Here is a 13,968-nt window from a genome sequence, read left to right on the forward strand (position 1 = left end):
AGAGATGACGAGAATGAGGTGTAGCTAATTCACAGTAAGGGGATGGCAACCAAAGGCTAAAAAGCTGTCCAGGCTGTGGGTCAGGAACTGAGTTTCCAGGGCTCCTCATGGGGGCGTGGCTCCTCATGGGGGCGTGGTTTCTCATGTAACCCACACAGCAGGCTCACCCTCCTTTCCCATCACCTTCCACCTGTTCCTCTCTATTGGACCCCTCCCTGCAGTATTCACACATGGCCAAATATCTCCCATATTTAAGACAAAAACTTGCCTTTGACCTCATATCCTTCTCCAGCTACTTCCATCACCTTTTCTCTCCACTCTCCGTAATTGAGCATCTCTAAATTGTGACCTTGAGCTGCTGTCTCCAATTCCTCATCTCCCCACTCACTTCTGGCCTCTGCTCCTCTCACTTCTCCAATATTTCACCACCAATGACTTCTGTGTTGCTAACACCAAGGCGTCCTTTTCCGTCCTTACATTGTTTGACACTGCAGCTCTCATATCTTGGCTTCTGTGATAGCAGAGATTTAGCTGGTGTTAGGGGTCTGAGGGACTTTAGTTTGGATCAACATATGCGACAACACTTTTACCCTGCTCCCTATGCAAATGTGCCACTGAGCAGCGACCCAAAGTGAGGCCCTCTTGAAGCCCAAGTCAATGGCCTTCTGTCCCCAAGCTCTTAAAGTCTTAACCTAAATACAAGCCATAAATCAATGGCTGTTTTCAGTGCCGGTTTTGAACATCCACGGTCATGCATGAATGCTCACTACGCACAAGACAGTGGTCTAATCACCTCACACGACGTGACCAAATTAAATCTCACTGCAAGATTGAAGGCAAAGGGCGACAGTGCTACTGTTATCCCCATTTTATAGATGGGAAGACTGACACAGCTGCTAAGTGCAGAGCTGGGATTAAAAACCAAGGTCGGCTGACCGCAAAGTTCTCACTCCTAACCACAAGGTGGTAGCGTGAGAGGGGCGTCAAGCTGAGTGTGCAGAAGCCGGGCCTGCCCCTCACCTGTTACCCAGTCCAAGGTCAGTACTGCCCAGACTCAATCACTCACACAACACTCCTGGACAGGATTTTTCCAAATTAAGTTTTTTATTAATTTAAAAATCCAGAAATACAGTGACTACATAAATAAGTACCATATTTAGGTACATGTCCTGTGAGAAGAGTGAAAGGGTAATACTGCTATGTTACTCTTGTTTACACGAGTTAACTAGAAAATGGCTATAACTGCTAAATGGTGCTTATGGGCTTTGTTGTTCCGAGTGTTTATGGTATAAATAAATACACAAGAAGAACCACATCCATTCCTCTCTACTAACTGCAGGCGGCTGGGCCTCTTCTCTCTCGGTCCTACTCTGTACGCAACACTGAACACTGGAGGGATTCTACGTTGGCCTCACACAGCGCCATTCTACGTTGGCCTCACACAGCGCCCCAGCTCCTGCTTCACACAGCTTGGCAAAGGTGTGTCCCAGGGCCCGGGGGAAGGAGTCTATCTAGGGAAGCTCCCTGGGTGTTCCCTTAAGGTTGAGCTTTCAGAGAACACCTGGGTGGGAAGGCTTTGCGGTGAGTCATCCGCAAGGGGAAATCACTGCTTTGCTTTAGGATCCGGTGACTCTTTTCCACACTACGGGGAAATTGCCACCTCTGGGAGGAAGGCAGCAGCTACTCAATCACGCCCCCAACCCCCTCCTCCACCAATAAGGCTCTGTGGCCTTTCAGCCCTGGATGTCCTCCTTCCTTCCCTCCCCCCCCAACCCCCGCCCCAGGAGAATGTGTCTAAGAGGCTCGTCCCCTGAAGGCCTGACCACCAGGCCCCTACATCTCTTTTATGAGAATAGATTCCTTTATGCCAGCTTGCCATAAAGACTGGACCTTTTACATTTTTCCCTATTGGTGTCAAATAAGGAAAAAAATTTTCCTCTTACCTATGGTCACAAAGTAGGAAACATGGGACTTCTCGGTCCTTAATATTTAAGTACTCACTAGAGTTCATCCATGCCCCTTCAGAGGAGATAAATCTAGAAGGCAGGCTTGAGATCCCTGCTGTGGAAAAGGTATAGTTTTCCCACAAAGATGATTTCTAAAGCCAGGCCTCAGAATGGATCATCTGGGCTCTGGTATTAGGCTGCAAAGAGACATTTTCGGAGCAGCCTTCTCTGGGATCCACGATTCAGATCCATGGTTGGTGCATGAGGGGAGAATGGTAGGAAGGTTTAGATCATTATCAGAATCCCCATTTCCCCAAATAAGCAATAATTCTCCTAACTGAAGCTCCTGAGGACAGAACCCCTTTGCCAAGTAAAAACCAACTCCCATAAATGGAGAAGAAGGGAAACCACCCTCTTAAGAAGCTTCTAGAATTTTATCATCTAACCGAAATCTGTGGACTAGAGAACTATGACTTCAAGAGACTAAGCGAGGATCGAGCTGTTAATTGGTGAGTTTTGTTGACTTGAAAACATACGGCTGGCCTTGCTGACTTCTATCAACTCCTCTCTTCAATAACTATTTTGTCTTATATGGATTCCATTTCTGAAAAGTTTACCCAATTCTAACTTCTTTATGGAGGCCCCATAGGTTCAGGGAGAAAAGAGAAGTGTGTCATTATGGAAAAGTTCTTTCCCACCTCAAAGTGAAGGCAGCCAGGAAATGGTGTTCCTGCTCTTTCCCAGGGTTGATGCCATCAACAACCATACCACAGACCCAAGGGCACAGGCTTCTGTTCACAATTCCTTATTCATCCTCCAGGGTACCAACCGCCTCCAAGCTACTTCAGAGCCAGGCAAGGGAAAGAAGGGGAGAGTCTACACTGGCCTTGCCTCCGAATGAAGGCTGTAGTTCACTGTGCGTGCGTGTGTGTGTACGTGTGTGTGTGAAGATGGGGAGTTAATTTTTTTAAAACACAAGACATTCTAAAATTTGAAGAGCAGAATTTCATACAAATATTTTCTCTGTACTAAAAAACTCCTACTAAGCAATTCCCTTCTCTTTCTTTCACTGGAATAACTTTCTAGATAGAAACCCGGGGGTCTTGTTTACTCTTTAACCCGTAAAGAAACGTGAAATGCGATTCTCCCAGAAACTAGAGCAGGGTTGTGGTGGCGTTCTAGCCCTCTTCCTACCACAGAGAATTCAAGACTCTTCTAGTCTCTTTGGAGGAGATGTTTAAGGGCTGACACACCACTCCAATAAAGGAGCAAGTTATGCTGTGCATGGCGTGAATAACTGACTGCATTTGAGTTTGGGGTTTTAGGGCACTGTTGATTTAAGCAAAGTAAGCCTGCAGTCCAGCCGCAGCTTGAGTTTTCTTGCTTTACTCTATCCAATACTGTCTGTCTCATCTAACAGTGGCCCTTTTCAGACCTTTCCAGGTACAAAACTTTGACCAAATCTTCAAGCTCCGTTCGGCACACACGACTTGAACACATCTGGCTGATCTGGGCTTCTCCTTCAGTGAAGATCTTCCACTGGCCTAAAAGGCAAACACAGAGTGGCCCAGAGACGTGAGAGGAGGGCAGAGCCAACGAGGTGTAGAACCGATATACCCCACCCTTCCCCACGCACTCACGGACCTGCCAGGGGAGCTGGAAGATGAGCATCACGTGATTTCAGCAAAATAGCCCCTGAAACACTTTTCTGGGGACAGGTACGGAAAATGGGCCACGGAGTCTTCATTTCAACACACAGCATTTGTAAGAATCCCAAGAAGAATACAGAACTGCCTCCTCAGGAGTAAAACCTAAGTATTGGGTTGGCCAAAAAGTTTGTTCGGGTTTTCGTAAGATGTCACAGAAAAACCCGAACAAACTTTTTCCGCCAACCCAGTATTGTTCTTGGGATTTTTACAGTTGACTTAGCATTTGCGAATTGCTCCGCTATCAGGTCGTTAGCTATTAGGTGGCTCACTCGGCAGCTGGTCAAATAAGGCACTTTGGAGACCAGTACTTGGTACATTACTGGGGCTTTGCTTACTCTTTGAGGCCTGAATATTAGTTTGGGTTGCTTGATTATTTACTGCTCTTTTCCCTATTCCTGCCGCCCTTTGTTAAAAACCGCTCCCCTCTGCTTTGTCTTATGCCCACACGCTGGCCTCACACCACCTTCAGCGGCCCTTCCAGCCTCCTATGGCTCCGCAGAGAGTTCCAGCCTCACATCCGCCACGTGATCCCTCTCTGCTCCGGTTGAACACGGCCGCATCCCTTCCGTTCCTTGTCATCCCTGCTCCTGTCCCCCTCCACTCCCTGTTGTCTCTTCCCCCGCCCCCGGAACTGTCCATACTTCCAGCGTGTCCTCACCAACTTCTCTACTCCCCCTCCTGCCATGCTAACTGAGCAAGCGGTTTTGACTGCACACCCGTGCTCAGCACTGGAAACCACCTGATGTCTCTGGACCATCCCTTTCTAACTTTCCTGGTCCCTCAGTGGTAAGATCATCCTTCCCCAGCTATCATCTTGCTCTGTCGAATAGCGTTCCTAACAAAATGTCTACCCTGGATGCCCTCTTCAGCCTTTTCAATCCTGTGCTCATGGTGCTGCAACCTGGAGAATTCTGCGAGTCCAAGGTCAGCGAACGCCTCTTAATCCAGAACCGTTGCTGAACCTCTTTTCTTTCTCTCGCCACAGAAGACCATGCCCCACTTCCTTACGGCCTCCATTTCTCTGCTCCTTTCTCCCTTGGATTCTTCACTTTTCCCTATTCTCTTGGATTCGATGGGAAAGGAGAGATGGGTCGGGCAAGGAAGCAGCTTCTACCAAAGCCCTACGGTGTGCCAGGATCTGACAGGCACACTATATACAGGAGTCAGGCTTGCTCTGCTCTGTCCCCAGGTGACCCTGCGGGATCATCTCATTACCTACGTCCTTCAGAGGCACACATCATCTACCTCCATTATGCACCCTAAGTGCTAACTGTGACAGGAAGACTTTGTTTAAATCATCTTTCAAGTGCCCCAGTGCCTAGCACAGTGCCTGGCCCACAGTATGAACAACTATATGTTCTTTGAAATTAATTGGTAATTTCAAGTCACATTATTGATCCTATAGACTCTGCCTTTTTATTCCTTACAAGAACTTCCAGCTCCTCCATTTGAATTCTCCTACTGTCCAGTTGTCTACCTGTCTCCTGCAGAATGAACAACTGACCTCATCGACGCTATGTCCAGCTGCCTATTGGATAATGCTGCTCATATGGACTTCAAGCATCTTAATCTAAACGTGTTCCAAGTAAAGCTCATTTTTGTCACCAATGCCTGTTCATTCTCCAGAGTTTCCCACTGGTGAATGGCGTTACTATTCACCCAGTCCATAAAGTTGTTAATATTGGAGTCATTCTAAACTCATTTCTCTCTTTGATCCTGATCGTGACGGTTTAACCTCAGCCCCTCACAGGGACCCCTCCTCCCCTGTCTAACCGACTTAATACAGGTTAACAGCTTCCTGTTAGACTATCACCAGCTCTCTCACTAAAAGCCCACCTGCCACTGCATCCAGCAAGTACCACTTTCTAAAAAACAGATCTGAATGCATCGTTCGCTTGCTAAAACCCCCCACTGGGGTTCTCCGGTCTGGAGACCAAGTTCAACTTCTCAGCATGGCATACTGGTCTCTTTAGAATATGGCTTCTCAAAGTAGGTGCTTAATAAATGCATCTGACAGCCGAGAGACATCTTTCCAAAGCCCCATTTTGACGCCACTACACTGTGTGTAAGTTTGCAGCAAGCACCCATGCTCCTTCAGGGCCCTCTAACTACTTCCTACCTCCAACTCTTCTCAGATTTCTGTGCACCCTACGTGGCCTTTGTAATTCTTCCTCACCCACACCCACCCACCCACCTCCACATTTCTTGTTTGCTCCTGTCAAGTCTTCTCTTCGGCTGTACCTTCTCCCTAGACTGATTTCCTGACCTGTTGCCCAGTCACACCCTTCTCTTTCAAAACCCACCTCCTCCCTGAAGCCTTCCCCGACTAAGCCCACCTGGCTCTCATCTCATTGTTCTTTGCAGATTCCCCTGAGCACTTAGGTATTTAACTCTTCAGAAGTATACTAATTCATAATGAAGGCATTTCATGTTCTGTCTCGCCCATTAGAATTCCCTGTGGATAGAAATTCTGTGCCTTTTATTCCTTCAGAAGTGCTTACCCCCCACCCCCGCCACGCAGTGCCTAGCCGGATCTAGTCCCAGGCTCCATCTAGCGTAGAAAGTGGGAGAGCCACAAGTATGCTTGAGTGTCTGAGTGCTTTTAAAGAAACACGACCAACCGGGGCAGTTCCAAACAGTCAAACAGAGCTTTGATACAACACAAGAATCGATATGCAGTCATCTTCTCTCTTTCTCTCTCATCCCCACCACTGAGGACATAGCCTTCCAGATGTGAAGTCTCCACAGATAGACCAGACCTCCCACCCTCTTGAGACTCTGGGTTTAGTCACCCACAGGAGAGAGGGAGAATATCCTCTAATGCTGACATGGACCACTGCTCCTGTTCAGTGAGAGCACGGTGGGTACTTTATTTGGGGCTATGTGACACTGAAAACTGGATGTGTTTTCCAGGGAGGAGTAAAGAGAGTCACGACTTACTCAGGGTTGTCCTGGTCACCAGCTTGAAGTGATGGAGCTCCTCAAACATCCTCTTGGAGATCTTCTCAATATGGAAGTGCTGGAGGATGCCTGGGGCCAAGCACAAAGTGGGGCAGGTGGTCAGGCGCTCTCTATCTGGAACCACCAACCCCTTTTTCTGCTTGGGCTGAGCATATCATCTCACTACTGGGGCTTAGGAGTCTCGAGCGGGGCTGTGTAATGTGCTTAACCAGGAACTTGGACGGCTCGAGGGTTATAATTGACTCCATTTGTTTCCTTGGCTCACTGACCTCCCCCCTGGTTCTCTAGAGGACAGAGATAAGGGAGACAGAGCTGCTGACTGTGGGACCCGCTCCTGGGGAAAGCCACAGAGAATCAAGCATGGATGCCGGATGGAGTTTCTGCAGCCAAAGGCAGTATTAGACATTCTGCCCTTGCCCCTGGTCTGGGTAGACTATGTCCCTGCCAAGCCACCGGGCTACCCTCCTGGCTCGGCAGCGAGAACCAGCAGTGGGTCTTGCAGACAGGTTGTGTAAATGGAGAAGCCATCCTTATTCCTGAACTCACCAGATAGCATATTTTCCTTTGGGAAACAGTCACAGCTCCTTTCACTTTCCCTTATAAAAATGGGCAGAGTGAAGATAACGGGGCTCCCACAGTCTCAACCTTGCCTGAATAGCTTTTATCAGAATAACACGTGAACAACTGAAAACTGCCACTTAAATAATCCTCAAGAGGTCTACAAGGAGCGACGGACATGGAGCCTGGGTTTTCCTCTATCCACTATGCACAGATCTTGATTACCCAGTGCTGTGAACAAGAGCTTACTTAGAGGCGACACTAGCAAGTTGAAAAGCGTCCATGCATTTCTGTGAGGCGAGAGATGTGGGGCGATGGATGCCTAGTGAGGTCACCGCTAAGGAAGCCAACAGAACAGTGCTTAGTCCTGGTGACCAGTTACAGAGGAGCTAGGGAGTTAGGGATGGCAAATCAACATTCCTGGGTCTAGAGCAGAAACAAACAGGGATGAGCCTCATATGTGTGTTCTAGCATATTTTTAAAGGGGTAGAGAGGAACTTGTTCTTTTGAGAAAGAAAGAAGGGAGAGAAGAAAGGCCCACAAAATACTAGAGCAGTTGTTTCTCCAAGGATGGGTCCAAGGGCCACCTGTATCAGCATCACCTTGCTATTTGTTAGAAACACAAATGTTTAGACCCTACCGGAGGCTGACTGAATTCACACTTCTTGGATGGGGCCAGGTAACTGTTGTTTTTTTTTTTAATAAATTTATTTATTTATTTATCTTGGTTGCGTTGGGTCTTCATTGCTGTGCGCGGGCTTTCTCTAGTTGCGGTGAGCGGGGGCTACTCTTTGTTGCAGTGCGCGGGCTTCTCACTGTGGTGGCTTCTCTTGTAGCGGAGCACGGGCTCCAGGCGCGCGGGCTTCAGTAGTTGTGGCACATGGGCTCAGTAGTTGTGGCTCGTGGGCTCTAGAGCGCAGGCTCAGTAGTCGTGGCGCATGGGCTTAGTTGCTCCATGGCATGTGGGATCCTCCCGGACCAGGGATCAAACCCATGTCCCCTGCATTGGCAGGCAGATTCTTAACCACTGTGCCACCAGGGAAGTCCCGGTAACTGTGTTTTAAACCAGCTCCTTGTGTGATGCTGAAACTTACACAAGTTTGAGCACTCTCGAGCCTTATGCGGGAGCCAATTGAAAAAGGATGTGCGTTATTTCCCAATTCCTAGAAAACTTGACCAGACTAGATCAGCCCTAGTCTCGTAGCTATGGGATGGTGTGAACAGCTGCAGGGATGATGGTTTAAATTTGTCTTACTGCAGAGTCCCCAGCATGGTTCGAGAGACTCAGCTGTGCACTGAATGATTGCATTTTCATGTTTGTTGAGCTTCCTCTGGGAAACAATGGTAGACTACAGTTTGGGAGTTTAAAACCCTGGGTGTACATCAGAATCACCTGCAGAGCTTTCCGAACAAACCCTTAAGCCCAAGCCCCACCTGGCCAATTAGTCAGACCCTCTGCAGGTAGGCTCAGGGATTTGGTATTTAAAAACCTTCCCAGACGATTCTGGTGTGCAGCCAGGGTTAAGAAGCACTCCTCCAGCCTTGGTTGTGTGAGAAAGACAACAAAACCCAACAGTCAATACTTACTTTTTAGCCCAGGTCCTGGTTAAAGCTAAAGGCCACAACAGCAACGGTGGGAGTCATATGTTAGTTTCTAAGCAATCGGGAAATCTTCTGACCCAGAGGAACAGGTTGAAGCAAAATGAAGGTGAGTCTTCCATTCCTTCCCTGTGTCCCCCTTACAAAAATATTGACAAGAAATTAATGTCGTCTGGCTCACCCTTTCGAATGGTCCAAACGTGGACCTCTACCTGAGGCGGTCTCTCTGTCTCCAGCGCTATTTTTCTGGTGGTCTCCCCATCCTCCATGAACACAGACTCATACACGGGCATGGTTTCTTCTCCACAAAAGTAGCCTTTGCTGTCAAAGCTTTGGCCAGGAAGTTCTTCTGGAATCAGGAAGCAAGTAGAGATTTGTCATGGTTTTCCAAAACTAGGAGCGAACCTCTGTATTTATGCATCTCTTTGTTCATAGCACCACACAAGCATCAAAAGTGGACAATCTACAAGAACATTCCTACAGAGATAGAAATCCCACCCCTATTTCACTGGCTCAGCTGAGGCTGCCCCTGTAACAGCCACGAAATCACAAAGAAGCACATGACTTTTAAGTCCGCGTGATGACAGAACACTGGCCCCAAAGCTACACTGGATCCACCACCACCGCATGAGAAGTGGATCTTCACAAAGAGGAAGAATGTGACGAGGTACAAATCTGCTGGGCGCTTAAGGGAACACAGCATTTTCGATGCTGGGTCGGGATCATGGTTGGGCTAGCTCAGTGTTGCCAACAGAGACCCAAGGAATGGGCTGACAGAACGCCTCGGTTAGCTTCCCTGACGTCAATTAGGCATACTTAGAAAACATTTATGACGCTCATTTATGTGCGTATACTTGCCCAAAGGATCTATCCAAATTGGCTTGACATTTCTGAACGCTCTTTGATTTGTTTGTAAGCGGAATGCTAATACCGGATCAACACCAGTGCCAAAACCTAGACGTCAGATTAGTCATGTGTATGCTATGCCAAATGAACGGGTGGAAGACACAAAAAAATTGGTCAATCCCTCAACTATGGATCATTTAAAGTATAAACTAACTTGTTGGATTTCAGCTTCCAGGCATAAAGGTACCAGCCCCCTCTTACTCCCCATTCTGCTCCGCCCTCCCCTTTCCTCAGCCCGCTACTGAAAGAAGTTTCCCTTGGTTGGTTATCCGTGACTTAACTTGCTTTGCTGGCCTTGTCATCAGCACCCTCTTCAGCTGTGCACTTAAAGTGTAACACTCAAATCGGGAACAACAAAGACAAGCTGAGGACACCCTGAAAAATTCGGAATATGCGCAGAAGCCGTCTGTAAGCACATCTGATGAAAGCGGTGGGTGTTGAGTGCTTTGGGCCCGTGACTCTAATTAGGGGGATTCATTGTTAGCCAATCAGAGGCACTTGGACTAGAGGTTGTAATCAAATGGCTATTGCGTGTCTCTTGCTGACCTGATTAGCTCTCCCATCCCCACCACCATTTTGGCACCGGAAGGACAAAATCCTGGTCCTCTCTGGACGATTCCAGGTTGGATTACTCAATTCGTAGATTATCCTAGAGTCAAGCTTTCTTTCTCCTTGTGTCTTTCTTTTTAGTTATTTAAGTACTCGGTGGGCTGGTCTTTGTTGGCGATGCATTAGGTGATGAAGGGACTTGCACGAGCACTTTTCAGTAGGTGGAGGGGGGAGGAGGTCATGGAGCATAAAGGAACCTCTATGTATTTAATTACCACCTTTTGAATGAGAGCCGGGTTCCTGTGTTAAATCTTGCCCACCAGCTTAATACTAGCTATAGCTACCATAGCCATATGAAATCCATGATGGCACTGGAAGTACCTATCATACACTACAAGTTCTCCCAGTGTCCTGAAGAGTTATCCTGCCCCACCACCCCTCCCCTCCAAGAACTTAATTTACTCACCAGAAGGGATCTATAAACAACAAGATCCATTAGTGACTCACCCCTGGCTGGCGCATGAAAATATTAAGAGTAAATAAACAGAGCGTGTCTTTCGAACTACCTACTCGGCAACCTCTTCATTCCACATCGTCCACTTCAAGGTGCTTCCTGATCACTGCACGTGAACCTACTTTCATTTCCTTCTGGGGAAGTATGCCATACCTGAAGTAATTTCTGGGCATTCCCACTTCCCACGAGAATGCTCCTGTCCTGAGCCCTCCAGAACTAAGAAATTGAGAAACCACTCCATATGGAAGTGGGGATGACTGATGCAGGAGATGTAATATCCCAGCCCAGGAAACAAACTTGAAGTCTTACCAGGGGCTTTTTATGCTGTAACCCAAAAGGAGTGTGTCATTACGGGAATTCCAGGTATATTGGGGTGGTATGGTGGGGTGGAGAGGTGAGTTGGGGAACCTTCAGGGAGTAGAAGTCCTACACAACCCTGCAGATGGCCACTGACACATGAAGCAAGGCCAGCCTCCACCAGAGCAAAGATGAGAGAGAGAGAGAGAGAGAGAGAGAGGGAGGGAGGGAGGGAGGGAGAGAGGGAGGGAGGGGGAGAGAGAGAGAGAGAGAGAGAGGTGAAACTCACATCCTTTATTTTGGCCTTAGTTTGTTACTGGGGGGCCTGCAATCATTTGTTCTAATGAAACTTTTGGCTGGATCATCAGTGAATTTTATTTGTCTCTTTTCCCTTCTCAACGTGAATAACTGAATTTACCGTTCTTTTTTCTGTCGATCTTCTTCTCCTCTCACTCCTTTCTTCCTTTTCCTCTGTGTCCTGTGTCATTTTCTAAGAGGCTGAGAATGTCATGATCTTCCCTTTCTCACCCCTTCACATCACCCAGAACTCTACTCAAACATCGTTCTTCAGAGAAGCCAACCCTGACCAGCCTTTTGAAAGCACTTCACCCTGCCTGTGCCATTCACTATCGCCTGATCCTGTCTGTTTTCTCTTCTCAGTACTCATCACCACTGAAAATTACCTTATCGGTTTGTGTTCATTGCCTTTCCTCTCCCACTAGAATGTAAAGAGCATTACTGGCAAGTAGCCTGAGTCTGTCTGCTTTATCTCCCTATTCTCAACACCTACAACCATGTCTTGCACACAGAAGGCACATAACATGTGTTTCCAGGTTGCATGCTGCGCGAACAAGTGCACGCCCCTTGAGGATCTGAAGTTGCTGAGTACCCGGGCCTCCGTGGATAGCGACTCTTGTAAGGCAACGTGACTATTGGGAGACTTTCAATTTGCAGACATCCATGTGTGGCTTGCTGAGGGCAGGTGACAGAATGGGACAGACACTCTCTCCTTCCATGTTGCCCAGTAAGTCCTCTATATCTACACGTCTGAGCAGCATGGGAAAGTGGGAAAAGCCACTCTTCCAGAGAAACACATTGTCAATGATTGTTGAAAATTTAGAAAATACACATAAACAAAAAAGAAGAAAATAAGAACTACCCATCATTCAGTCACCCAAAGATGGCCACTGTTACCTTTTGCCATATGCCCTTCCAGTCTTTTTTTTTTTTGGCTAAGCATATTATCAACGTTTTCTCTATTAAAGAGAAGAAAACTGAGGTGTATAAAGTGAAGTGACTTGCCCAGAGTCACAGAAATAGATAATAAAACCAAGGTTTGGAACCCAGGTCACTTCCAGCCCATTGTTTTTTCCAGGCCAGCAGAAAATGTTGACTGATTTAAAAAAAAAAAAGGCAAATCAGTTACTTAAGTGTTGGTTTTGACACACGAGCCTGAGAAAAATACAGTCTGTAGTATTGGGGTGACAGAGTACTGGATTGATGATCCAGCATTCTAGCCCTGGTTCTGCCACTGGTTTTCTGTGTGACCTAGATCATAATATACATATTGTTTTCTAGCTTGAAGATTTTGTACTTAACAGATATATTGCAAGTATGTTTCTGTGCCATTCAATCTTGTTCTATAGTGATTTTTAATGGCTATATAATATGCCACAGTACAGATATACCATAATTTATTTAACCATTTCCATACTGGTAGACTTTCAGTTTGTTTCCAATCATTCACTATTGTAAACAGCACTGCAGCAAAAATCCTTGTTTGTATGTCTCTGTACGTCTCTGATCACTTTCTTTGGATTTCCAGGAGTAGAACTGCTTAGCCAAAGAGTATGAACATAAAGGTTTTAATAAACGCCACCACCTGAAAGGCGATGCCTGTCCTGTGTACTGTGCCCACACCTTTTTGATTCCTTCACTCTTATCTGAATCACGTACAGCAATACAATCCTAACCACACAAAGAAATGGGTTGTGGTCTGAAGGTGTGAGATTCAAACTGGAATATTATATAGTGGGAGGGTTTATCTTACCTGGGTAGTTTAGGTAACTATTAGTTTGTGTACGAAATTATCTTGTTGTATTACTTTTATGATGATAGGCATTAGACCCTTGACAGGAGAGAAAATTGTGTTGGTAGAACTACTTCCAAGTGACACTGAAAGGCCTGGGGATCCAGTGAGGTGGGAGACTTGGAAGTTACAATAGGTCATCATGGCTCGGTGGCTACCATGTTCATATCCTCAGAATGTGCTCTCTCCGTGCCCCTAGTGAGTACATTTCCTCAACAATTTTAATGCCTCAATTCTCCACTCCATATCAGATAGCTCCTGTCCGTCCTACCCACACTCTGCCCCTACTCTGGAAGACGAAGCTTGTAACATTAAGAAAGATTTTGTTTGTGCCATAAATCAGTGCTTCTCAAACTTTAATGTGCATTGCACTCACCTGGGGGACCTTGTTAAAATGCAGATTCTGATGCGGCAGGTCTGGGGTGGGACCTGAGAGTCTGGTTTTCTCACTAGCTCCCAGGTGCTGCCGGTCCATAAACCACACTTTGATTGGCAAAACCATGAACTACCCTGGGCCTACAGCAGTGGTTCCCAAACTTGTCTGCAAATTACTATTATGTGGGGATCTTCTAAAATAGGCCACAACTCAAATCAATTAAATCATAATCTCTGGGGATGAGACACAGGTTATTATTATTTTTTTTTTAGTTTTAAGAGTTTATTTGAGCAAAAATTGGTTCAAATTGGGCAGCATCTAGTCTAACAGATAGAAAGGAGCTCCAAGGAGCTGTACAAAATGAAAGACTTCTACAGGCAGAAGCGAACAGGAACAAGGAAGTTATATTTGGAAAAAAAGTGGATTGGTTATCGCCAGGGCGCTTTCCTTTAAGGGATGGCATG

At 46.7% G+C, this 13,968-nt stretch overlaps 1 protein-coding gene across 4 annotated transcripts in view; it reads right to left on the bottom strand.

The window, feature by feature from the left end:
* Positions 1–1,798: 1,798 nt before the first annotated feature.
* CHRDL1 (chordin like 1) overlaps positions 1,799–13,968 on the bottom strand; it is a 115,120-nt gene continuing 102,950 nt past the window's right edge. For all 4 annotated transcript variants that reach the window (XM_079911090.1, XM_079911088.1, XM_079911089.1 and 1 more), the window contains exons 10-12: positions 8,955–9,122; positions 6,596–6,685; positions 1,799–3,490 (exon numbers count right to left, since the gene is read on the bottom strand). In XM_079911090.1, coding sequence (XP_079767216.1) covers positions 3,360–3,490; positions 6,596–6,685; positions 8,955–9,122 — 389 coding nt within the window. In that variant the 3' untranslated portion in view covers positions 1,799–3,359. The remainder of the gene's footprint in view (positions 3,491–6,595; positions 6,686–8,954; positions 9,123–13,968) is intronic.

The sequence above is a fragment of the Stenella coeruleoalba genome, assembly GCF_951394435.1.
Source record: "Stenella coeruleoalba genome assembly, chromosome: X".
Taxonomy (NCBI): domain Eukaryota; kingdom Metazoa; phylum Chordata; class Mammalia; order Artiodactyla; family Delphinidae; genus Stenella; species Stenella coeruleoalba.